Source organism: Bacillus rossius, chromosome 16 (genome assembly GCF_032445375.1).
Source record: "Bacillus rossius redtenbacheri isolate Brsri chromosome 16, Brsri_v3, whole genome shotgun sequence".
Taxonomy (NCBI): Eukaryota; Metazoa; Arthropoda; class Insecta; order Phasmatodea; family Bacillidae; genus Bacillus; species Bacillus rossius.
This window is the reverse complement of record NC_086343.1, coordinates 14,702,474-14,729,168: the sequence shown is the minus strand read 5'-3', so window position 1 is coordinate 14,729,168 and position 26,695 is coordinate 14,702,474. Positions and strand designations below refer to the sequence as shown.

The window sequence follows — 26,695 nt, the reverse complement described above, 5'->3', positions numbered from 1 at the left end:
GCAGTTTTCTTGTGTTAAAATCTTTTACGTTTTCCTTTACTATTGTAAGTTTATGTTGAAAATTATTTTGATATTTTTGGCGCCATATATTTCATTTTCTGCTTAGCTCTTTGGAAATTCATGATGATAGTTTTAGTTTTACCTACATCCTATTTTAATAGATTGGAGATAGTAACAGTTATTTTCTGCTTCTGTTTTCACTGCATAAAAATGGTAGTACCTATTGAAAGTTTAATTTAAGCTTTTCTCACAGAAACAAATTCTCAGTGGTAAAATATGATGAGGTGGAAACAGGATTATCCTGAGAACATTATTTTGAAACATTTCTAACTCGCAAATGTAACATTGTTCAGCCCTATCCAGGGTATAGTACTAATTGTGCTATATATATTTATGTTTTTTTTTTCCTGTAGGTGTGCATGGAACCAGAAGTTGGCAAGCTGTACATGGAGGATCGTTGTAAATTCAACAGCATGGCCAGGGTGTGGACTTGGCGCTATGCTATGATTGACATCTTGCAGCCTCTGTAGAGGTGTTTAACTCATTTCTTCTTATAAAGATAGTTAAGGGGGTGCCTCCCATTTCAGGTCATGATTTTATATTTATATTAATCACTGATCAACTTTTAGACTTTTTCAATTGTTTAACTTTCACGTAATGAAAAATATATACAGCACATACATTTTGCATAATTAGCTGCTAAAGTTACATTTTTGACTTTTTTGGGTTGTACAAATAAAGAGAATTTAATTTATTGCAGAACTGAAACTTTTTAGGTTTAACTGCAATGCCACTGGCTACTTCATGATATGGTTTGCATTTCTATCACAGAAACTCATTTCATGTTTCTTGGCTGTCAAAATCGTAACAAATTTGAGAATTTTGAAATGCCAGGTAAAATTAATTAATATTTTCAAAATAAGTCTACAAGTTTATCTGTAATTTCTGTAAATATAAAATCTTGACCTGAAATGGGAGGCACCCCCTTAAGGAGAACTGAGACACAAAATAGGTACCTAATGGTGTTCAGAAGAATGCCTATACAATTTAATAAGTTTTTTTTTGTACACAAAAAAAAGTGTTTTACAATTATTTCTGTTTTCATTGTGTAATACAGGTTCCATATTATCTGTGCAGTGTGGATGGATTTACTCACTTTCTTGGAATTGGAAGCATATGTGGAATTATTTGAATTTCAGTTCTCAATGTGTCGTCAGTAAGCAATGTGATCAGCTTTTCCCTTCCATGTATTGTACATTCCTTATGTTTGTCTTGTTTGAGAATAAAGTTTGAGAAAAGGTATGTGTTATTTGATTCAATTATTTTATTTTATTGAATACATTTGAGACTATATTACTTGCTTTGTTGTTAGTAGATAACTGTATTTAGTTGCATTCTATTGAAAAGTACAACTGCAAGTAAGTATAATCTCAATTTGTATATATATCAGCCTGATCTTTGAATATATATACTGTATAGAAGTCGCGAGTGGATAGGATTTACTCTACGTTTTTCAGAAGATCATGGTGAGCAGCTTGGGAACTTCACCGCTGCAGTGCGCTGCCGTAACGCCCTGTATCGTCTTAGTTGTTATTTACACGTTAGAGCGCAGCGCTGTCGCCCGCTGTCATTCCCCGCACCCCTCATCCATCATTCACTGCAGCTCAACGTCATTCTAGGGGAGGGGGAAGGGGTGTTTGAAGAGTTCGACACTTGTCCGCTAGGGACCACCACAAGTCAATGCCCTAGAGATGGTGGCGATTGCAGCGGTGAATTAACCAACTACCTCAAAACCGTATTAGAAATTTTAACCTGGGCTGGCGACTTCTATACAGTATATATATTCAAAGGCCTGATACAGTCAACAAATAAAACTACGTCATCCTAACTGTGCCTTTATGATGCCATGGCTAGAGTAAAGATTTTTTATTTTATTTTTAAAAAAGAAGGTTTCAGTGTTATTTTTATGTATATTTATTCTTAAAGATAACATATTATTAAATAAATATGACACTCAAATATTTCATGATACTCATTTTACCTAAACATTATTATTTTGACTTACAAATTTTTTTTACAATGTATTAATTTGTAATAAGCATATCTTAACTAGTCAGAACTAAAATCAATTGATACACGAGTTAAAAAAATTAATCAGCATTGTAAAGTAAAAATATGTTATTAATATGTTGCAAGATCAAAAAGAAAAAAAATTCAATCTATGTATTTACTAATTAGTACATACCTTAAATTCCATGCTAAATAATTGATATTAATTGAATTTAAAACTAAAACCAAAGAATAAATTGAGTTTTGACTAAAAATGCTGATTAATTTCATGATTTAAGTTGCATTTCAGTGCTTTATGGTGTATTATTTTGCATTTCAGTGTTAGATGGTGCATTAACATGTTTTTCGGTATTATTTTGGTTATGTCACAATTCACCATATAATCTTGTTCCTAGCCAAGGCAAATGGTGTGGTTTGTATAGTGCTCCGAGCACTCACAACACAGAGAGTGTTCTTGCAAAGCTCGCATCTGGTGGCTGAGCACTTGGTGGATAACAGACAAAAACCAGAAATTTTCAACATTTATCTGACTGTCTGGCCGGGGTTACCCGCTATGGTAAAGGAGTAGACCATACAGCCAGCGACTCAACACTGAGTGTCAGGCGGTGGTAAATAACTTGACTCCCTACAGGGTCCAAAGGCCTCGGGCGGAGGAGACCCTGTAGATGGTTGTTGAGACCTCAGTGGAGGAAATGCTACTGGAAACTCAGCATATTGGAAGGGGTAGCAGCTCCCGCCATTACTCTAGCAAGTCTCATGTTCAGACAGTAGCAGGCATGGATGAGGCATATACAAAGAGATATATATATATATACACACACACACACACAAATTAAGGTCACATTATGCATGTAATATTAAGATGCAAAAATGGAGTAATCCCTTAAAGCAGATTATTAACAGTTTAAATATGAAGCTGAATATGGTTCAATCCCAGAAATTATTTTTAAGACATTAATATATATGTATATAATAAAATTTTCTTATATATTAAGAATCAATAGTTAACAAAATAATCTGATTTTGAAATGTTTAGTTAACAACAACATATTCTTCGTAATAGTAAATTAAACCCCAATTTGTTCATATATTTTTAAGAAAATTTAAACTTTTCTTTAGTAGGTAATAAACAGAAAAATAATTGTTTTTATATTTTCAAAATTAGCACACATTTTGTTTTCAGAAGAAAACATTATTTACAACTTATGTAACCAAATTTTTTTGTTCACAGCTTTAAAATTTAATAGGTTCATTATTTTTCAATAATATTTTGCATGCAGCCACTAAATGATTAAACAGCTGTGTTTTGGGTTACTAATTTAATATTTTTGCAGTTTATTCATAATTTTCAAATCAGCACTAATTTAGTACTTGTAAGCCGAGGCCACACAGAAAGCTACACTATGTTCGCTACGCTAGGTGGCTAGACAGGAGGATTGTCCATTTCGCCATGTAGGAGAGGTGCATGCCGTGGGATTGAAGTGATGATTCCTATGATGGTAATATTCTGTTGGCTCTTATAGTAGGTATGTTAGCGTAAAAAGAAATGGGCTCATGAAGTTAATCTAAAACAAAATGAAATTTGAGAAATTCATAATTTGATGAAGTAGTTATGTCAGGATGAAGTGCAAAATACGGATTATTTCAGAATAAATACAGCTCAGATAGCATTCTCTTGAAATCGAATCCCAGGCATTCTCCTGCATATCATGCCTTCTATATTCATCCATCATTTATTCCATAAACGTGTATATTTTTGTATACTTCTAATAAAATTTTCCATCTACATGATACTAATTTAAAGCAATCACAATTCTGCGTGAAAACACATGATTTGTTTATCTGCGCATGAGCGAAGTCAGTTACGTTCAAGAAAAATAGCCGAGTACCAAACACCTGGCGACATCGCTGATGCAGCGAACACAGCTGTGTGTGGCCAGTGGCACCTGAGATGCAGCTGGCTATATTTTACTCGCGTAGCAAACATAGCGAGCATAGCTTTACGTGTGACCGTAGCTTTAATGTATTGTTACAAAAAGTTGAAAGATATGGCGAGTGTTATTGTGATTAAAGTTAGTGAATAGCCCCTCTAGCAAGGTAAATGGTTATTCAGGGACCTAAAACAGCTTTGAATGCAAATCGAGAGTATGTGGTAACATTAATTCACATTTTTCTCTCTTTCTCAGTCTTTAGCAATCAGTAGTATTGATCCTGGCTCTGAAACATGGTGTTGAAATTGTTTGCCTCCATAAATAAGATTATTTTTGTCGAGCTCAGTTAAAGACTGGTTTTGAGGCAGGAATGTGAATTCTACTCTAAAGATAAGTGCCATTACCTTGTGAAAAAGTGGTAGATGCTAAATGGGTTTGCGAGTTGTGGAGGTTGAAGGAAGTATTTCTTGAAACCTTCCCAATTGCTAGGACAATTCTAAATTTTACTTCAATGAAATATATGTGATTTTCTCACACATGATAAACACCTTGGCCAGGGAGGTAGTAACTATTCTGATAGTGTGGTGGCGAAAATATATTTTTATATTTAATGTTTATAGTAGGGTGAGTTTTCGAAATAAATATTGATGTGGGTATGTCTTCAGTCTAGTGGAGATATGGCAGATGTCTCCAAGTGGACAAAGTTAATTGATCATTCTACCCCAGCGCCAACCCTGCGAGAGAACTGAGGTGGTTGCAAGGACCAATTGGCCCGTGTTTCCCCTATGGAGAATTCTTTCGCCCAGAAACACTGGTGGCAGGAAGCGAAGAATATGGCTCATTCACACTTGTTTGGAGCATGTCCCTATGGTTACTACACACTGTGCCTATGTCCCTCAACAATTGCCAAGGGATTTATGCTGTAAGAATACTTACATTGGATCGAGATGATCGTGAGTTTAATTGGTGTGGTGCACTGAAAATTATGCTACACTAATGCTCATTAATAACACTAAAATTTCATCTCTGTAACTTGGCACGACACCTCAGGCCAAAAGAAAGGGTTATTGTCACATGCACATAGTCATTATTGAGAAAGAAAACTTTGGGGGCAGCCGGTATGGTGTGCCACGTGGTGCGAGGCTTGTTTTTTCGAGAAGGGAGTTGGTCCCATGCTCAAAAATGCTGGGGCACTCATGTAACTCGAAAGGAAATGTATTTAAAGAGAAATTACGCTACTGAAACTATAGACTCAAAAGTTGGAAAAAGGATTGCAGGACCACCGTGGGACAGGACCTGACTTCGACAGTGGCCCGAACTGGACTGAAGTAGTGGCTCCAGGGATGCTACTTCTGTGCGCACTAAGAGCAGTGATGTCATGCAAAAAAAAAAAAACTAAATTGAAAAAGAACACAGCTGCCAGTCTAAATTGTTGTGGGTTACAAATACATAAATAGTTATACACACTTCCTGTTGGTTTCGTTTTTTTAAAGTGTCTATATATAAGCACATCTGCTCAATAATCATTTATGCATCTGACTTTGGCAGTGTACCTACCAGGCAGTTGCTCTCCGACAAACCTGCAGGGAGTGGACAGGGCTAGGACCCAGGTTTTGATGCTGCCCAGAGAAGTACATCAATATTATGGGCATTGCTATAACAAAGGTTTTCAATCGTGAAAATCACCAGAAAACCAGTGAGTTAACATGATTACATGTTAAGTGTGTAAAGCCTTATTTCTTCCCCAAATTTTTGCACCATATCGGTTAGACACCTAAATCATTGGCTGAAGTGTAGTGTGAGCATTGTGGGAATAGTTTAAATGACTTTTTTTTTTAAGTGGCTGGGAATAACTACTGAGATACTAATTCATACTTACTTATTATCATCAGACTTTATCAAGTACCATTTCCTCAATGTTTTGAATGGAAAAATATAGAGACTGCAAGGTTAAAAAGTGATTTACACCAAAGCATGCCATTTCCAAACAGTTGCTAACTCCTTGCATAAAACCATGAACCAAAACTGAATTTTTTTTGTAAAACAAATCTTGAGTAAAATTATTATTAATGGAAATGGTGGTTTGTTATTTGAGGTGGTATTTTATTTATATGTTTTATAAATAAATGTTAATGTGGTAAATGAAAAGGGAGGAGATGGTGAGAGAGATAATTTGCTCCCCTAGTCCATATAGACCGCAAATTCCCCCCCCCCCCCCCCCCCCCCCCCTCTTTTTTAAAACTTTTGAAACACACTAAAAATCACGAAGTTAGGAATAGCCAAAAATTGACAAAAATACACTGTTGGCAATATTTCCTATGTTGGCTGAGTGTACAAAGGTAGCAGAGTATTTGTCTGACAGGTTGTTGATTTTTCTATCTTATTTTTGAGCACAAACATTAGACATTTTATGGGTGATAAACACAATTGCCTGTACCGTATAATGCTATTGTGAGCCCACCTCCGTGGCGTAGTCGGATGGACACCGGTTTAAGGTGCGAGAGGTTTCGGGTTCGAGTCCCGGGTAAGGTATGGGTGTTAATCTACATACGGATATATGATTGATTTGATAATAAAAGGCTTCGACTGAGAAAAGACATCTAGTGCCGGTTGTGGGCGGAAGCCGAAAACCATTCAACCAATTAAAAAAAAAGAAAATGCGATTGTGCTGAATAAGCGGTGAGAGGTTCGTAAAATGCAACATAACATAGTCGAATGGGGATCCGGTCGTCCACATGAAATTGATGGCCGATTGGGCAGCGCTGGAAAAAGGAAAATGATCTTCTGATACATCATAAATAAGTAAATTATTTTTATCAGTTATAGCTACAATAAAACGCCAGGATAGCAGTAGATACAAATAAATATATTAAAGTTCTATAGAAAGTTTGAATATAAATTTAAAACGGAAAGTAATTATTGTAAAGTGTTGAAACAAAATCTACTGTACGTTGGCGGCATTGTTTTAGATTTTTAGTAGTAAAAGTTTGGCGTATTTCTTTTTTGAAAAATGGAACTATTATTCAATTTCAAATCATATGTGATTTAAAGCAGCTTTAATTATCTGTAACTGGCTTTGATTATGCGTTAGGGTATTTGTTGACGATTTTATCGTCATGTGATGTAATTATAAAATGTATTTGTGGATGTGCACGTTTGTTGTGTGTAATTGCTAATTTTTTGTGATCGTAACGACCCTTTCAGTGGAACTCAGGTACAAATTTAATTGTAACTGTGGTATAAACTTCAATAATAAGGAAAGTCATTTTTTTTTTGTATTAATGGAAGTTCCTACGCTAATTGCGTTTCTAGTAAAAAGAAGGCAAACATGCGAAAATTAATTTTTTCGGTTTCTTATTTTATATATAAGGTTAAAGTTCCGTATCACGTATGAAATTTGATACATTGATCGATGGCATGCTCTTGTATATTGTGGTTCTGTGGTACATGACGGGGGAATAGGCTTAGTATCCGATAACAAATGTATTGATGTCAACAACATGACGATGCTGGCGTCATTACCAACCCTATATTATTTTGGAGCAACCTTGTGCAGAAATATAAAGGTTTTAAGCGGGTAGCATTCACCACATGCTTTTTTTTTTTTTGAAAACAAAATGTTTAATAAACTAACTTTTGGGCATCATATTCTATAGTACAGCCCTACCTGTTCAAGTATAAAATACAATATCAAAGGTATAGTTCCCACAGTATCGTATTGTATACTACCTACAATTCCACCCGGTTTAGTTTGTTTTGTGATACCATGTTTTATAATTAATAGTTCATTTTCTAATTGATTTTAGTGTCCCGTGTATCGTAAAGTATACTATAACCCTACCTATTCTTGTTCATATCATGATACAGTTCATATAATATTTAAGGTATAATATTTTTTACTATAAAACTTCTCTGGTATCGTAAAGTATACTTCAGCCATACCTATTCTAGCACAGAACATTAATACCAAAAATATTTTGTACTCTAATTTAGTTTTCTCAACAACAGTATCTTGTGCAAATAAGCATGTGAATTTTTCTCGTTCAAAAGCCCATTCCAACGCATGTTCTGTAAGAACGTAAGGTTGAATTACTTTAGCACAGCTTTGTTGACGACTTCATCAATGTCCCTACCATAACACAATATAAACAAGTATAATTTGTTTATTTTTAGCTGACCTACTCCAACAAAAATTTTTGCATTGTTTTTATCACTTCAGCAATTGCAAAATCAACCTTTAGGAAAATGAGCCATTTTTACATTACCTAATACATTTGCACCTAACCAAAGAAATTATTTCACCTAACATAGAAAGTGAAATATAAGCAAAACTCCTCTCGCCTAAATAGCAAACAAAATACACATTAAACACAACTATGAGCGTCATTCTAATATAAACTGGAATTTTGTTCATTTGATTCAAGTAGTGACGTGATCTGCACAATGCGCCAAGAAATAGGAAGGAGGATGTAGAGAGGATAGGCATGCATAGGTACTGCCCTTACACCCACTTCCGTCATTTTAGTATCGCTACGAACGAACAAAAAGTACCAGCGTCAGTTGCACAACACATTATTCGATTTCTTACCAATGGAGGTGTGAAATCGAGTGAAATTGAGAGGAGAGACTAAGCACAGTTCAAAGATATTACTCTGAGTAAAATCCAAGTATATTGATTGGGCCCAGAAGTTTTGAAATGTCTGTGATAAATTGGAAAATCAAAGACATAAATGTGTGCAGTGACCAGCATCAATGAAGACAATATTCAGGCCATGTGACTACCTAATGCCACTGAACGTGGCATTAGAAGAAGAAAGATTTGAAGATGATGCTGCGGTCGAACAGTATCTGTGCAGTTGTCTACTGGAGTGACAAATATTTTTTTCATGAAGTGATCAAAAAACTTCCTATCCAATGGTGAAAATGTATTTCTGTCGAAGGAAACTATGCAGAAAAATAAGGAATTTAATTTGTGTTTTTGTAAATCATCAGTAATCTGTATAAAAATATTCCGGTCTATATTTGAATGACCCTCTTACAAATCACAAACATTTAAAGGCCATAATAAAACCACTTACCTTTCTTGGCTTTAGGGCAATAATCATTTACTCTCAATATTTCCCTTGTATATATTAAATAAATGCCATATACTGTATCTTGTATACCTATTGTAATTTTAACCAGACCCCATGACATTTGCTGTTTTTGATTAAGCACGTCGAATGATCCTGTACATAACAAAAAAAATTATGAATTTTAAAATTCTTTTTTCAGGGTAAATAGAGGAATGTCTGTAGTGTTTAAAATAACAGTCAGAATTTTATTATTTTATTCATGAAAAGGCTGCGATGTTAGAAATTGACCGTTCAGGTAAAAGTTTGATAGTGTATTCAGGTAACTATTTCCAGTAATCTAATATAGTGACTTAAAATTGTTTTGTGCTTTAATAGCGTAGCTGATCCTGTTTTTAACATGAGCTATCCCTGATCCTGTTGTCACCATCCTACTGTTTACTTGATACTAGCTGCAACATGATCCTGTAGTTCTCCAGAGATGCTTAGGAATACAGCATAGCCAAGACTGTTTCCTTAAAAAAGACAGAGATGCCTGTTTACCGTACACCTTTAATTTAAAGAAACACGATCATATAAGTCAGAAACTTGCATCAACAAATTGGCTCAACATGGATCTCAGAAGGCAGTTTCATTTTATAATCCAACTAAAAAATATACATCTTAGAGCATCACCAAGTTTCTTGTTTTCTAAACTTTCTGGGCAGATTTTTAAACACGGATACTACACGAGACAAAGCACCATAGCACCTTCTTTAAAAGATCATTTAGTTACCTGGCAAGCCATCTGTGGAATGATTTACCAGACTCGTTGCGGCAGAGCACGTCCGACGCTGGTTTCAAAACACGTTACTGCGCGCTTCTTCACAAGCAACAGTCAGCTGCAACTCTGACACAATAATGGTGACTGCACACTGGAAATGTGACCTACCCAGTACATATTACAACAGACTATCTTTACAGATGTGGCATATTGTATTATATAGCTACGAACCCTTACATTTATGTTTTATTTTTCCAAGTGATTTTTTGGAATAGTTGTGTTTTTTTTTCTCTTAATTTATTGTATTCAATAGTGTGGTCCCAATGTTCAGTGTAAAAGGGTTTTATTTTTATAATGTAGTGTAATAACACGAGTAAATTGCAAACCGGCCTAGTGCTGAATTTGTTTCGTGTATAAAATAAAATAAATAAAAAAATGTCATAACATTACTGCCAGGGCCAAGACTGTTTTCAGCCCTAATTGTTTTTCCACCCTAATAAGGCACAATGATGATAGATGCTTCATTAAGCAGCTATTCGAGCAAGTATTTTTAGATCCCTACCACCTTCCAGTTATCAATTGATTCTAAACACTGAAGTTGCCTGTTGCAATGCATAGACGGTAGATACTGCCACTGCAACATGTCTTAAACTTGAAAGCCAAAATAGTTAATAGCCAAATGTTGCAGAAACAGAATTGTTTAAAGTCCTATTAAACCCTAAGGAATGGGAGTTACGTTTCATTTGAGATAACATTTGCTCTAAATGTTAAGATAACCTTATTTTAAGTTTTCATAAGAGCTATGTTTACAGCAATGAATTATTCCTATTTTGTTTATATCTCGGGTAAAAAATAAAAAAAATGTGCTCAGATAGGTTGATGCATATTCTGTACAAAATTTCATTGATGTCAAAAGAGGTATTTTAAAAGGTGTTTGCTGATTTAAAATGGAATGATCATTTACAAATGACAGGAATTTCACAACAGTATTAATGATATGACAGGAATTAAATGTATGTCAATGAATTTGTTGGTTTGCAGGCAATGCTAACACTGACCAGAAGATTTTTTTCTCTTGTTTTCAGCCAAGTGAAGCATAATGATTCATGAAGCCATTGCAGCTCTTTTGGGCTATGAAGGAAATTTTTTTGCAAATGACATTGAAGCCCAGGTAATTTCATCGCAGACAATACTGTACATAAACCTTTTGTCATTTTTTTTGTGTTATTTCATATCCTTGTCACTAAGGTGGTGAGCAAAAATGTTTAACTTCGTATGTTTTGCTCTTATTCACTACTTATATTTTAAGTAAAATTCTAATAATCATTCTGTAATAAGGGTAAAATTACCTAACTATATTGTGATATAAAGTCAGTGCCATGTAGGCTATGTTTTTTTTTTTTTTTAAATACATACAAGTGGCTAGTACTTATTCATTTTATGTTACTGGTTAATTTTTTTCCCTAAACTCAACCTGGGTGAAATAAGTTATTGAAATTTGAATTTACATTAGCCATTGAATTATTTAATGGAATGCTGAGTGTTAGTGAACATTTACAACAAAATAGCCATGTTCCTGTTTGCTTATTTTTTTTTTGTACATGATTTGTTTAAATATTGTTTTGTATTTTGTTCCAGACATCAGTTTTGGATTTCCACCCAGGTGAAATACAGCTCTTGAAAAAGATACATAGTTTGGGTTCGAAATATAAGTTGTTGAAGAATTTTGCTATGGAAAATGCTTATCAGTTTAGTTGCAGAAAAACCCCACAGAAAGAATGTAAGTACTAATTGGTTCGTAGCCCTGCTTGCAACCACATTCAATCAACAGTGCAAAAAATTTAACTCTTCTATTATAAGGTCAAATACATAGCACATTTTTGTCCATTCAAAGCACAGCTTTGTTATTTTCTCCCAAGTTTCTGTCTTAAATCTTCCAGTTTTTCTCTTGAAATTTTTTTTAGTTAGTAAGCTAGGCTGAGAAAGCTAGCTAGAGGACTCAATTTTTACCAGTTGATTTTCTGTAGAAAGAGTGTTTTCTTAAAATTTAAAATACCTCTGAATAAACCACAGTGGTTATGGAAATAAGGCATGTGGACCAAAAATTTTTGTCCAACTCTAAAAATAGTTTACTAGTTATTATTACACTTGGAACTGTAGTGCAAATTAAAAGAAAATGAATAATCTATTAAAATCTGTTTCTTAATTAATTACTAAAGTGCAGTAAAATAATTCTGGGTGGTCTTATACTAAGCTAGTCTCCTCTTAGGTATTTCTGGAACTATCATTAGTCTGGCCTCGTTGCCATGTGAGTGAAATAAATGCCTTAGCATCCATCTTTTGTTATGTTTGGGAAAAAGGGGGACGGGGGTTCTTACTTGCAAATAGATGTATTTAAAATTGAAGTTATAGATTAAAAAGTAATTTTTAATATATTATCTGTTTAAAGAACACGTGCTTGTTTTAATAAGGATTATAGACTTTTGCAGTCATTGTTTGCAGTTGTTTGGCTTGTGGGTTCCAGCTGCGTTGTAGGCGAAGATTTCACCAATGTTTTGGTCGATCGACTGAGTAGGTAAAGGCCAACCAAAACATTGATGAAATCTTCGCCTTCAAGCTTCAACCCGGCTAGAACCAAAAAGCCAAGCATCTTCAATTGTTGGTTTTGATCAGTGGCGTAGCCAGGATTTGTTTATGGGGGGTGTTAATAAGCATGCCCCCCCCCCCCCCCCCCCCCCCCGTATTAAAGGCCCCCCCCCTCGGGAAAATTTGGATTTTAAGGTGTAAAATAGTGCTATTTTAGCAGTTTTCGGTACTTAAATTTAAATATTGTAATGGTAAAATTTTTATTAATTTTAATATGAAATTTGTTTGAGTGGTGAATAAGAAATTAATTAAAAATTTGGTGCTAAGGGGGGGGGGGGTTGAACCCCTAAAACCCCCCCTGGCTACGCCCCTGGTTTTGATGCTTGCTACAAGTGTTTGAAAATTTAATTTGAAAGGTATTGTAATTTTTTTTTCCTTTCCATTGATTAGGTTGTACAATATTTCTTTTTGATACACAAATGTCTCACAGTTTTTTTGTTCGTAGGTGACCAGTCGGAAGTGGAGCCACATGCCTACAGCATGTACATGCATGCGTTCTGCAACGGGCTGAGCTGCTTGCTCCAGCCGTACGTTGACGATGTGACTGGCTTGGAAGACAAAGCGCTGCGCGACCCTCACTTCACAGTTTCGGACCTGGTGTGCCGCGTGCACAAGTACGAGGCCGTGTTCCGCGCTCTCGTCGCCATGACGGACGAAGTGAGCTCCGCGGCAGACGCACAAATGCAGTGCGTCTGTCTGATCTGACGGTGCGGAGCGAATGTGAAGTTTGATGTGTCCGCATTTCCCGTGATGTCATGAGCTGTGAAGGTGCAGTCGTGTAAGAGTTGATCTGTCTGATCAGAATTTGTAAACGGGACATTTTGAGGTCAACAGGTTGGGCTGCAACATCTGCTTCTGACATTATGAAAAATATTTCTAAATGATTATCGTGATGAGTATAATCAAACTTTAAAATCGTTTCGAAATGTTGATTCCTAACAACAGTTAAAAAAAAAAATAGCCTATGTTTTATAATTCTTTGTTGGGCACTATTTTGTTTTGTTTTCCATTAAAATATTTTGAAATGAAAAATTAAGTACCTAAGTAACTAATTTCAGAATATACCTAAGTGCGAAAGCATGAAAATAACAGATTTGGCCTAAAATTTATTATCTGTTATTTATTTTTTAATAAATGTTAATGACATCCCATATACATATACAGATTTCCATTAATATTTCTGTTGTTCAAAGTAAACTATGAGAACCAAGATAAACATCTGTGGCAATTACTATGCTGCCCTCTCTGGATTATTATGTGAATCAGATGCATCAGACTATTAAGTTTTCACGTGCTACTACAGAAAATGTATCAGACAGATGCATCTGTGGTGGTGTAGTAGCCAGACCACTTACCTGTCATAAAATGTGTTTTTTTTTTCCCTTGAGATAATTGTTTACCAGCTGTGCTCATTGTACAGAAACAATATCAGTTAAACAAGTTATTTAATGTATATTTGATTTCTTAAATTTTGTGTTAAATTGTCTTTTTTTTTTTGGTGTCAATAATGATTGTCAAATTTTCTGTGTGCGAACTTATTAATATGAAGAAATTCTACTGGATATAATACCTTTTTTTTTTTTTTTTAAGACTGTTGCAATCGAGTCCGGTGGCAAGCATTCACCCTACTTTCCTCTCCCTCTGCTCCTGAATTGAGTCACACTCTTCATCCAACACATTCCATTCCACTGCCAATGAGTTCCCTCTCCCTTGTTTTTAATTCTCCTCTCCTTAAAAACCTTTCCTAGAGTTCTCACTACTACTTCTTGGCTTCCCCCTCACAACTTGTTGCCTCAGCTCTCACCACCCTCCACCACGCTGAACGCTTGACACAGATTAACTAGCTTCTACTCTCCCTCTGCCTTCTGTACTTTAGGCCTCCCACTTTATTTCCCTTAACAACTCTGTTGGGCTACTGAAATATGAATTCTCCTTTTTCATCACTGTAAATTCTCCTCCACTTTCCCTTCACCCACCTAGCTGCTCTCCTCCACACCCCCTCCAGATCCCCCTCAAGCCCTGCTGTATAGGATTCCATATTCCAGCATACCCAAAATAAAAATAAAAAAACTTAAGAATTCCCTGGGGATCTGGACTCTAAATTTTTTTGCAGTTGGCACCCAGCAAATGGTTTTTCCTCGGTGTTTCCCAGTTTAGCCACCTGTGTTATTCCGTCTACACCCTACCCGCAACTAATCTGCCTCTCCTTGGTCGTTCAGGCAGGCCAAGAATGACTGGACCATCTTTCGTGTAGGGATGCTGAACACAATAAGAATCTTCTCTTATGTCATCCACCCCTAAGTGTAAACAGCGGGTATTTAAAATTTTACATGTGTATGCTTGTTGTATCTTAAATTAATAAAAAAAAAAAAAAAAATTGATCGCTAAAGCCCCGAAATTGGTTCAGCAGGTATTTGTAGACACCCTGTTGAGTCATTATTAGGCCCTCAATGAGTTTGGTGATATTAAGTATATTAAGTGATATTAGCTATAAAAAAATAGAGGCAAAAAAGAGTATTTGGTTGCATGCTATGCATGAAGGATTAAGACAAGATCATATAGATTATAGTATTGACTTGGCACTCAGAATAACCAAGTATATTATTGAAACTATCACTCAGAAACTGGAAAATGGTTTTTATAATAAATTATGTAGTTAGAAATAAAACAGATGCTTTCGTGAATACATGGTTAGTGATGTCGTGATGAAAAATTTTTGAGAATACGTAGTTAATGTACATACTGTTTTCTTTCCTTAAAATTTAGTTTAAGTAATACTTAATTTTTTTTTCCAGGTTACCCAGCAGAACATATGTGGCATACATCTTCTAACATACCTGAAGAGAAAACTAAATACTTGTATAGGAGAGGAGAGAACAAGCGTTGAATGGTGAGATTTTGATCCGTAGCAGTGTTCGTTCGTTGTGCTTGTCATCACATTTATTTAACGTATAAAATGCTGTGAGATTGTTACAAATTTAGCTTGCGCCATCAGATTATTCATTGCCAGGCTGATTGCCCAGTATTGATTATTCAGGGTGACAACAGTCTTGGAAGTCGGGGAGAATCTGAGAAAAGCCAGGGAAATTTGAATTGAACAGGGAAACTTACTTTAAATTTTAATAAAGTCATGGCTATTTCCCAGTGATAGTAATTTGAGTAGAAATGGTTTTGCTCCAGTATGCCATCACTTCGACTGCAAAAGAAATTTTTTTTTTTAAAATTGACAAACAACAATATCAAGAAGAACCCTAAAAGTTTCTGGAGATATGTTAAAATAATGAAAGATGGTTATTATGAACAACTTTCTCTTAAAGTAAATGGGGATATTTCAAATGATCCGAATGTGGTAACGAATGTGTTTGCTCAGTATTTCTCTAGTGTATATGTAACCCCTAATACTTCTCCCCCAATAACTACATCGGTCATGTCTGTTGAGACTATAGCTGTGCCTAAAATTTCTGAAAGTCTAATACTTTGGGCAATTAAGGACTTAAAATCAACTAAATCCACTGGTCCTGATGGCATTCCCAATTTTATTCTTAAAGGCTGTGCCCATCTTTTAGTACCCCTACTTTATCACATTTTTAACACCAGTCTGAAAACGAATATATTTCCCAATAATTGGAAAATAGCAAAAATGATTCCTATTCATAAAAATGGTTCAAAATTAGACGTCTCAAACTACAGGCCAATATCATTACTTAATGGGTTCTCCAAAATTTTTGAAAAAATTATAGCTAAATTTTTAAATTTTCAACTTAGTAATACTCTCACCAATAATCAACATGGTTTCAGGTCTGGTATGTCTACTACCACTAATCTTCTTACCTTTCTTAATCCTGTATATAATATAGTTACAAATAGGGGTCAGGCCGATGCCTGTTACTTCGACTTGGCCAAAGCCTTTGATACTGTAAACCATTCCTTACTTCTTATTAAATTATCCCATTATGGTCTTTGTGGAAACTATATCAATTGGTTCTCAAGCTACCTATCCAACAGAAGTTTTTTTGTATCGATTAACAATCATAGATCTTCTCAGTATAATGCGTGTTCTGGTGTTCCCCAGGGAGGTACTCTTTCACCTCTTCTCTTTAATATATTTATTAATGACATTACACAAGTACTTTGCTACTCTACTGGAATTCTTTTTGCTGATGACCTAAAAATTTATAAAATTATTTATTCCTTAGAGGATTGTGAATTATTACAAGAAGATATTATTAAAGTTAATAATTGGTGTCTAAGAAACTTGGTCAAACTCAACAAAGATAAAACCAAGGTTATATCGTTCACTAGGAAATACCATCCGATTAAATATTCATACAATTTAGCGAATTCTATCATCTCTCAAGCCCACTACACAAAGGATCTCGGTATCATCCTTGATTCAAAACTATATTTCCATAAACATGTAGATTACTTATATTCCTATGCACGAAGAACTCTAGCGCTTATAAAATTTATTACTTCTTATGCAACCAACTCAGACTCACTTATCTCTCTTTACATGGCACTTATAAGATCAAAATTAGAATATGGCTCTGTTATCTGGAATGGTATCAACTTAACAGATACTGAAAAAATCGAAAGTATTCAAAATAAAGTTATAGATTTAATTATTACAAGGAATCTCCCACGCCCCATTTGGACACCTCTGGTAGACCGTAGGGCCTATCTTGATGCTCTTTTTGTTCATAACTGTTACATTCATAAATTCAGATGCCCTTATCTTCTTGAAAATACTGCCTTAAGAATTCCTCAATTCAATTCCCGCTTACGCTCTACTCTGTGTACTCTTATTACTAATAATGATATTATTTATAGACTTATAACAAATTACAATAATATATATTTGAATTCCAACAATGTTTAATTATATATATTCTGATTTATGTCTGTCATAGCTATATTATTTTTCCTTCAATATCTCTTAACATTTAATAATTTGATTTTACCTGTATTAATTATGTTTGTATTTGTTTTTTATTTTTGTTAATGACCTAGTTGTTATTGTTCTTATTTCTATATATCTTTGTTTGTCTTGTTTATGTATTTGTGTTTCTGTGTTGTTATAAGCTTTTTTTTTTTTTGTGTTTTCTGTATTTTGTATTTTTTTTTTTTTTTTCGTGCCCACCATAAAAGTGTTTCAGCTGTCGGTGGGCATGTCACAAATACAAATAAATAAATAAAAAAATAAAATAAAATGGTGTTTACTATGCGTATAGTCGTGACCACTATAAAATGGCATGTGCAAGGCTGTGTTAAATATAAGAAATAAAGTGGAGAAAGAACTAGGCAAGCTATGGAAGATGGTGGAGTCTAGATTTTCAAATTTCTTTCAGATGATTAAAAAATAGTTAAGTAATTTAAAGAAATCAGTCAGTAAATTGAAATATTGGTGAAGGATTGTCAGTAAAAGTCAAGAAAATTTGCTGACATTTTGGTGTGGACATCCTTATTTAAATTATTATTTCTCTGTCCTGGCACAATACATTCGGAGCCCATTATCTAGTTTTTACCATTTTGTTAAGGTAAGAAGACTATGTTAATACTGAAAACAGAATACATTGTTTCAGTGTCGAAAATGGAAACTGGTGTTACACTATATGAGTGTATAGAGTTATATGTTGGTTTTTATAGTTAATATTGGTTGGAACCCACTTCCCATTCCCAGATCTTACTCTTTCCTACATTTCACATAACTTTTTTGTTGCCAGATGTTTTGCACATTCATTTTTTAATTTCTCTTCTACACCTTCCTTTTTTTTTTTTTTTTTTTTAGTTTTTCCTGTTTTCCCAGGTCTAAACATACAATTAACATTATTATCAAAACATATTTGAACAAATATATAACATGCACAATTTACTATAAAATATATTTCTGCCCAATTACAGTTTGTGTGTTAGCATTTCCATAAACAATTCATTACTAAAAGTGCCAGAATAAAAAGAAAACAACATTTTTGTTTGATTAAACTTTGATATAATCCATTGATTGTGATCAGGCAAAAGACTATACATATTTGATTGTTCTTAAAATTAATTTACAGTGGTTTGTAGGCCTATGATACAGTTTACTAACAGTGCACAAAGTTATGATTAAAATGTACACTGGGTTTAAGACATTAGGATACTATAAACTATGAAATATCTCTGATACTGTCTTGCAAATAAGATATTTTTAATTTCAGGTTTTTTTTTTAAGATGCTTTTTCAATACCTAAAATCTTCCCTGTTTTCCTGTATGCAGGAATCCTGGTAATGCTTGTATTTTCCTGTCTGCAGGAACCGTGGTAATGTTTGTATATTCCTGTCCGTAGGAACTCTGGTAACACTTGTATTTTGCTGTTTGCTGTTCATGGGAACCATGGTAAAGCTTGAGTTTTTTTTTCTCCAGTCTCCTGCATTACTGCCACAAAGTTTTGCTGAAGCAGCTGACCAGTTGGCTGCTGTACGGCTGCGTTTTGGACAGCCACGATGCGTTCTTCGTCCAGAGGAAGCAGAAGCGTCTGGCCGAGAGCTGTGATTGGGCGACGGAGGACTCGGCCGCGCCCAGCACGGTGCACCAGGGCGTGCCCGGCAGCTCGGTCTACTCCACAACCGCAAGCACCGTGCGATTGGGTGCATCCGGTTCCTCTCAATCCTCCCAGTCCGGTTACGCAACTTCGCTGACTGCAGGCGCTGCGAACTGTGCCGGAACTACTTCCGTTGTCCCTGGGCCACCAGTTGGTTTGAAGACTGATGAGCCGTCGGGAATTTCGGTAGGTAACTATCCAAAAAAAAAAAAAAAAAAAATTTGTATCTCATTTTTTTTTTCGAATTATTATTTGAAGCAATATCTATTTTTATGTTCATAAGCATCAGAAAAATTAATTTTTGTGAATGCTGGAACATGAATAATGAAGGAAAAGTACATATTGATTGATGAGCATTGTGTAAAATCAGTGACCACCATATTTTTTTGTAAAGGTGTATAATTATGACTCAAATCAACTCTGTAATATGAAAATTTCATATTAACTTGGTAACTATTATTAGTTATTACTTTGTTTGGACCACAGAAGAACTCGTGTATTTCTGCAGCAAAGACTACAGTTGTTACGTTGTATGTTTTTGCCCGGCTAAGCACACATAGAAACGTAACAAAACAAAACAAAACAAACAATGTTCCTGAGGAATTTTTCATTACGATGGTTCTGCGTTATTTGGAAATAAAAGAGTTTATTAAATTATCTTTGTTTATTTCTTTAAAAAAAATGTTTTTTCTCATTGTTACATGGCCTCAATACACAATTTTACAAATGAATTTAGTTAGAAAAACTTCGTTACTTGCACAGTTTTTGTCTTTTCTTATACGAATTTTAACGATGTCTTTGAATTTTGATAGGATGAGGTCCAAATACATACCACAGCACCATACATCTTGCCGTTGATGGTCGAGGAGTCTTGTCACTCGCCAAAGAAAAAAAAAACTTAGTAATGTCCCTTGGTTAATTACCTAACTCAAGGTACCGTCGATCGCGGACCGTAATCTCACGAAGTCGGGCCGATGCCGACGCCTAGGGCCTAAATTTCTAGTTTCTAGTCCGAAAAACAATGAACTTAAGTTAAAAAATACGACCTGGCCCCAGCCCCTAGGCGTTAAATTATCTCTTAGTAATTCTCCATTTGTCTTGCGACTTGCCGACGACGCGACCGAGTTCGGCGACGATCGAGCAACAAGTGACTTGGTCGACGAGATTACCTTCCCTTGTAAAGGTGAAAACAAGGGAGGCAACCCCGTGGGCCAACTGACCAATCAGCGCACATAATTCAAAAACATGACCATATAAGGAAATTCGTACAGGCACATCACTTGACGCCAGGGCTCGCCCTGATTGGCTGGCTAGTGGTAGCCTCCAGAGACCCTTCCAGACGGTCGCTCCAGCTGTGCGTACAACGTGACGCGTAAATCTCAAACACGCATTTACAAAGTGAAAAATAGCTTTCTGGCGCCAGAGTGTCGCGCCTGTCCGCTCTTCCTTCAGTACCTTCCAGACTATTCTCAAAATATTACACTAGCAATATCCAATAGAATATAAAATTACCCAAAAAATTCAAATACAATGTTAAAAATTTAGTAAACAAAGTTGAAATTCATACCATATTAGAAACTTTTGTTTAAAAATGATGTCCTGTAAAATTATAATCTATACTGCTTTAACCAAAACAATTACTGAAATTAATTATCAAATATCAAAATTAATTATTACGAACTGGAGTTAACCCTCAAATTAATAATTAAGTATCTCAAGGAAATAAGTATTTTAAGGCTTTCCATGAAATTTAACCAAAGTAATTAATAACAATTCTTAACAACTCTGAACTATCCTTATCTACATATTAAATAATTACCATCTTTCATATCAAAATTATTCTTAATCAATATTCTTGACCCAAAAAAAATATATATGTTTATAACATACTCATTGTGCAATGCTACACAGTCATCACACAAATGTTCAAATGTTTGATGGGATAACACTGCATGACACTTGCACACTATTTTAGGTGCCACGATGAACTTGGAACTGTCAGTTAGGCCAGGTAAAGGCGCACCTGACGTAGGTGACGCAAACTGTTCCCAGACCTTGACCCTCGACCTTTTGCAGCATTTCAATTCCCTAGCTCTCAAAAGATTCAAACAATCCGATTGTTTGAACTTTTGAACGCTATGCTGCAGAGGCAGCAGCCAATCACATAATGCCTATTAAAAATGCTGTAGAAACTGTAAATGGTCCTTAAAATACATAATTATGTAACCAAAATAAATATGTTTGGAGTGTTATTATTTTTTATTATTATTATTATTTGTTTTTACTGTTCTAGAGAATAATTTTATTTTTAATTCTCCATTAAGTGTGCTTTTCTTTACTAAAATTTGCCAACTAATTCCAATGGAATATGCTAATTTTATAAGCATGATTTATGTTAAATGGTCATGTTTTCATGACCCCTTCTGCCTCCTTACCCCTTTCCACACACAGGTCTCATTTCACTTGCCTGCCATCACTGCCGCTACTGTTGCATTTCAGTTACCTCTCATCCATCCCTAATTGCCTTTCTGACAAAAGAAATCAAACAATTTGTTCATTCATAAAAAAAATTTGAAACTTTATAAGTGGAGATGTATGTTTGAACACTCTTTTAAGACACATGACATTCTTTATTGGTATGCACTGTTGAATTCTGTTGACTCTTGTATGTATGTGTATTTTTTCATAGAAGACTGAAGATGACGTTTTCCAATATGAAATCTGCGCAGAAAAGCTGCCATCGTACATTCCGCCATCACTCGCACACAAGATCCTGTTCATCGGTGAGACAATAATGATGTTCGGTGGAAATGCAAAGCAAAGCAAGGATGCGAAGAACGGCAAGCATAGAAATGGCGACGCGCTCGTCGAGTCCGCGGACTGCAACGCCGGCCTCGGCCACGCGGTCTGGGGGGACCGGGAACTGCAGTTCCTGCACCGGCTGCGCGAGTTGCAGAACGCCCAGTCCCTCAACGTGGCGGCGCTGGAAGAGGTCGTGGATGACATTCGCATGTGCCTCGCACAGGTAAGTCATGCTGCTCTTTTATCGCATAATGGTCGCACTCGCGTAATCGTCGCACACATATTTTAGGGCGTCAAAATTTGGATAAAAAAATCCTCTCGCGTAAACGTCGCATAATGTTTTTGGTCCCGCTATTAGATTCCTAGCGCTTTGTGTGGGTATTTTTTTCCGTATAAAACAATGTTTTTTAAAATATAATATCCAATGTTTATGTGGACATTACCACTTACTTATTTAATTAACGTAAATACGAAGTTGTCTGACGTGTAAATTATTATTTAATTAAAGACTTTAAACGTTATAACCTTCATCCGTTCGTCAGCGTCGCCGTGGTGTACCGCGTACAAAACTTTGGCCAGTGCTCGTTGCAATCATTAATGTTTGGTTATGTTGCTTTCCGTATAGAGCGCGCGCACGTAGCCGAATATCGAAGTACAACATTTTTTCCATAAGATTTAATTTATTTTTCTTTGACATAACGCCTGGACAAAGACTAGATGATAATAAGAAACTACCTAAAGTGGGGTGGGTTGGAGAAAGGCTCTGCTAAGGATCGGTTAGTACAACCGGATATCTTTAATTTTACATTTAATAAACATTTTACAGCCCCTGAAGGAGCAATGAAAAAACTGTACAAAAAGACAAAACAGAAAACATTCAACCAAAAGCAAAAACAATTTATGTAGCGCACAGCAAACCGTCCTTGATAAAAGGATAATTACAGAGAACTTATCCTTTACATTCATCCAATCAATATCTGAGAACCTACGCACCACCTACTTTAAGCAAAAATTTGTCTTTCTCTAAGTGAGCCACTGTGTTTGAGTGGTCATATCACTCGTCTGTCACCAAGGCGATCTGGCTTCAATACCCAACGTGACGGGGTCAAGTCCTGGTTTTCCTCCATTGAGAAAAATGCTCTGTTCTCATCTTATCACCACTCACAGCCTTTAATGAACTTGATATTGACCAGACATTATGCTCTAATGTTTTAATTCATTCATTAAATGTTTACCAACATCATATTTATTAATGGTGTTTTTCTCGCATTTATAATTTTGTTTTGTTTGGTTGGTCTTTCTAGCATTTATGGCAGTTGGCTGTGGACAAGGCAGAACTTTTCACACAGTTTAGATTGATCAAAGATTTCTTCTTGCTGGGCAGAGGAGAATTGTTCCTGGAGTTCAATCACTTGGCCAGTAACATTTTACAAAAGACTCCAACGAGTAAATCAGAGCGCGGTAAGAGTTTATTTTTATATGTACAGCAATAACATTTATTTGAATACATAAATCATAAGCAATTTTACAACTTTATCAAAATTTATAACTTTTGTCTTTAAGCATATTTATTTAAATGAGTATTGGTTTTATTTATGTATTAAAACTAATGTATAATTTAAGTAGTTATATCTATCATTTGAGGAATGCTAATAAATAATATGTGAAATGTCTGTTGTTGAGTCTGGAGTATTTTTAGATAAGACCTGTGTGTTTGTTTGAGAATTCATAGCATGGATTGCAGTGGGACGAATGCCTAACTATAGACAAGTGACTAATAACCTATTGCAGTATGCACATTAATTTAACAGAATTCTGTACTCAACATATAATAATATTATAGCAATCCCAAGTGCCTTTAGCCAATATTTATATCTTTCTGAAGTAATAATAATTTCCATCTAGGCGATCAACAAGCATGAGATAGTGCTACTGACTTTCACACCTCGCTAAGTAAATTTGTTTTCACTGACGTTTCGTGTGTTTGGAAAAAAATATGTACATATGTATGCATGTACTTATGTATGCTAAGAACTGTAATGGAAGGATGCATCATTTTGGACTTCTTCCATAAGAACTGTCAAAATTTAGTGAATTTACGTGACATGTGCTTTAGATGTAAGCTCTGAAATTTTTATTGAATACTTTTGTATTTAATCCACTTACCTCACCAAGGGCTTACCTTTACTGTTAGTGAAATGTGCTGTCCTACTAATATGCTGCTTTATTGGGGGAGGGGGGAGGAGGAGGAGGAGGATGATAGCTATTTGTTGGTAGGCATATTCCAGATAAAATGAGTGAGTGAATGAAGGGAAGAAATAATTAATGTGAAAAATCAGAATTTCAGTTGCCCGGGGATTGAACACGGTTAGCCTTTTTTAGCTATTCATATTTTTGTTGTTGTGTGAATTAGCTTCATGAGCTTTGAAGTATTGATGATGAATCATAAAAAAAGTGCTCAGAAACACAATATTTGGTTACAGTATGCTGGGAGACATATTCTGTAATCAACACCCTTTTGTATTGTGTTTTTTTCAGAAGTCAACTCTGCATTTCAAATAGCAGCTCGCAAGGTCCTGTTGAACGATGAGTCGGCAATGGACAAATTCAAATTTCACCTGCCTGTTCCGAGCAGTCCCGCTCCAGCTGAAGATTTAGGTGAGTGCAGTCTTGACCTTCTTGCAGGGTTCGGCGAGTAGAATATCCTGTGTTATCTATATATATATTATACTGTAGAATATGTAATGTAGACTATTACAATTGATTACATATTGATTTTACACATGTAAAATTTTATTTTTTTAATCATAAAGTATATGTATTTGATTTAATTTTTACAAATAACTGTCAACATAATACTTTACATAATTATTTATGTACAGTACATGTTCTACATTATTATATTTACTGTAATGTCCCTCTTTGTTATATAATTAAGATTAATGAAAATTTAGAAATCAATTTTTTTGATGTGTACTAAGGTACACTTTACAGAGATGGAGAGGCATAATAATTGTATGTGTAATCTTTTTTCTTCCTGGAAATTTAATTGGAGTGGATTAATATATGTTAAGCAGGTTTTACAATAAATATTAGCCAGACTTTATTTATTCATTTTATTTGTCATAACATTTGAAGATGCAACACATATTTATAAATACCACCAAATAAGGTAATACGTATTATGGAAAACAAAAGAAACCACATAAAATCCATATAGATTTGTTAACGTGAAGTGGGTTGGGTTTTAATATAAATTATGCATTCTACATACCAATTGTGTGGGCTTATAATCATGTTGTCAAGACAGGTAAATAAGGCGACGACAAAAAACACACAAGAAGTAGCATTCACAACCGATAAATAATTGAAACTAAGAAACAGGATGGTTTTAAAAAGTTTTGAGGGAACTATTCTTGACTGAGGTGACTACAGCACTAATCACTTCTGCATTGAACACCAGACAGTGACAAAGATCCGACTGGCTGCAACAATGGTTTAACAGGTAGTGGCATCACACCAAGGCACACTGATGCGGAACAGCAGAATGATACAGAGTGCAACTGCAAAGTCGCCTCGGAATTGCGCGTGCAACCTTCATTTTGGAGTTTTAGGTCCAGAAGGGAGTAGAAGAGCCAATGCCATGAAAATAGACTGTGAAATACTGTTGTTAGGACATGGCAGATTCATCCCTCAGTTTATTTAAATGCATTAGTGAAATTAATAAAATAATAAAACAAAATGTTTGCTAGTCTGTCAGTACTCGCCAGTGATGTGTGAACATCTAACCTCGGTAACTAGCAAATTCATGTTTTCTCATGTTACAAATACACTTATAATAGAAACTTAGAAATTTAACGTACAATTCTTTCAAATAATGCAGAGCATGATAAATATACAAAAATTGTGTTTTCAACTACAGTTCTTGACTTGAATCACACGTAATTTCTGCACCAGTTGCTAGAATTCACTGCAGACACAGCTCCAATATAAGCCTTGAAAGACTTGAAAAAAAAAATACTAAACTCAGGCTTTAGACATGATTTTGAACAAGGAATTTTTATAAAATACTGCCCATCTTGTTAAAATACATTAAACAGATGATACTTTAATGTGTCCCTTTGCCTCTATGAACTTTGGTTCGTGCTATTTGCCACAGATGGCAGCACCGTGGTGACACATTTTCGTTCGCGAAATTACTCCTACCAAATGATGTACACAGGGAGTTAAGATGTTACACATCAAAAATTGTTAACGGTTGTTCGCAGTGAAGGGCTGGAGTGTAGTGGGCCTGACCTACAAGGTCACCTGGCCCCTGCACTTCATCTTCACCAAGCCGGTGCTCAGGAACTACAACGAGCTGTTCCGCTTCCTGCTCCGCGTGAAGAAGGTCGAGATGGAACTGCACTCCATTTGGATCGAGCACCTGCAGTCCAGGATCAGGTGAGCTCCTGTTCCCCCTGCTCACCCGCCCTCGTTGTCCCTGACGGAGCGAGGTTCTCCTTCCAGAGGACCTGGCCTGACCAGTGACGTAGCCAGGATTTGTGTATGGGGGGTGTTGAGAAGCACGGCCCCCCTTTATTAAAGCGGGGTCCGGGTGTCCTCCCCCGGGAAAATTTGGATTTTAAGGTGTAAAATAGTGCTATTTTAGCAGTTTTCGGTTCTTAAATTTAAATATTGTAATGGTAAAATTTTTATTAATTTTAATATGAAATTTGTTTGAGTGACGAATAAGAAATTAAAGATTTGGTGCTAGGGGGGGGGGGGGGGGTGGTTTGAACCCCTAAAAAAAAAACCTGGCTACGCCCCTGGGCCTGACCATTCTGATTT

The 26,695-nt window shown here is 35.4% G+C and overlaps 2 protein-coding genes across 5 annotated transcripts in view; both read left to right on the top strand.

Annotated features, from left to right (window-relative positions):
- The window catches only part of LOC134540316 (uncharacterized), a 51,427-nt gene extending 50,125 nt beyond the window's left edge, over positions 1 to 1,302 (top strand). The window contains exon 8 of the mRNA XM_063382977.1: positions 414 to 1,302. Coding sequence (XP_063239047.1) covers positions 414 to 530 — 117 coding nt within the window. The 3' untranslated portion in view covers positions 531 to 1,302. The remainder of the gene's footprint in view (positions 1 to 413) is intronic.
- A 5,165-nt stretch (positions 1,303 to 6,467) lies between these two features.
- The window catches only part of LOC134540138 (gamma-tubulin complex component 4), a 29,804-nt gene continuing 9,576 nt past the window's right edge, over positions 6,468 to 26,695 (top strand). The window contains exons 1-10 of one of the 4 annotated variants that reach the window (XM_063382669.1): positions 6,468 to 6,803; positions 10,922 to 11,007; positions 11,475 to 11,616; positions 12,928 to 13,139; positions 15,278 to 15,372; positions 18,886 to 19,249; positions 21,756 to 22,088; positions 23,170 to 23,326; positions 24,404 to 24,523; positions 26,134 to 26,308. In XM_063382669.1, the coding sequence (XP_063238739.1) occupies positions 10,936 to 11,007; positions 11,475 to 11,616; positions 12,928 to 13,139; positions 15,278 to 15,372; positions 18,886 to 19,249; positions 21,756 to 22,088; positions 23,170 to 23,326; positions 24,404 to 24,523; positions 26,134 to 26,308 (1,670 nt within the window). In that variant the 5' untranslated portion in view covers positions 6,468 to 6,803; positions 10,922 to 10,935. Of the gene's footprint in view, positions 6,804 to 6,920; positions 7,216 to 10,921; positions 11,008 to 11,474; positions 11,617 to 12,927; positions 13,140 to 15,277; positions 15,373 to 18,885; positions 19,250 to 21,752; positions 22,089 to 23,169; positions 23,327 to 24,403; positions 24,524 to 26,133; positions 26,309 to 26,695 lie in introns of those variants that run through there. The other 3 variants (XM_063382667.1, XM_063382666.1, XM_063382668.1) reach the window with 3 other exon arrangements.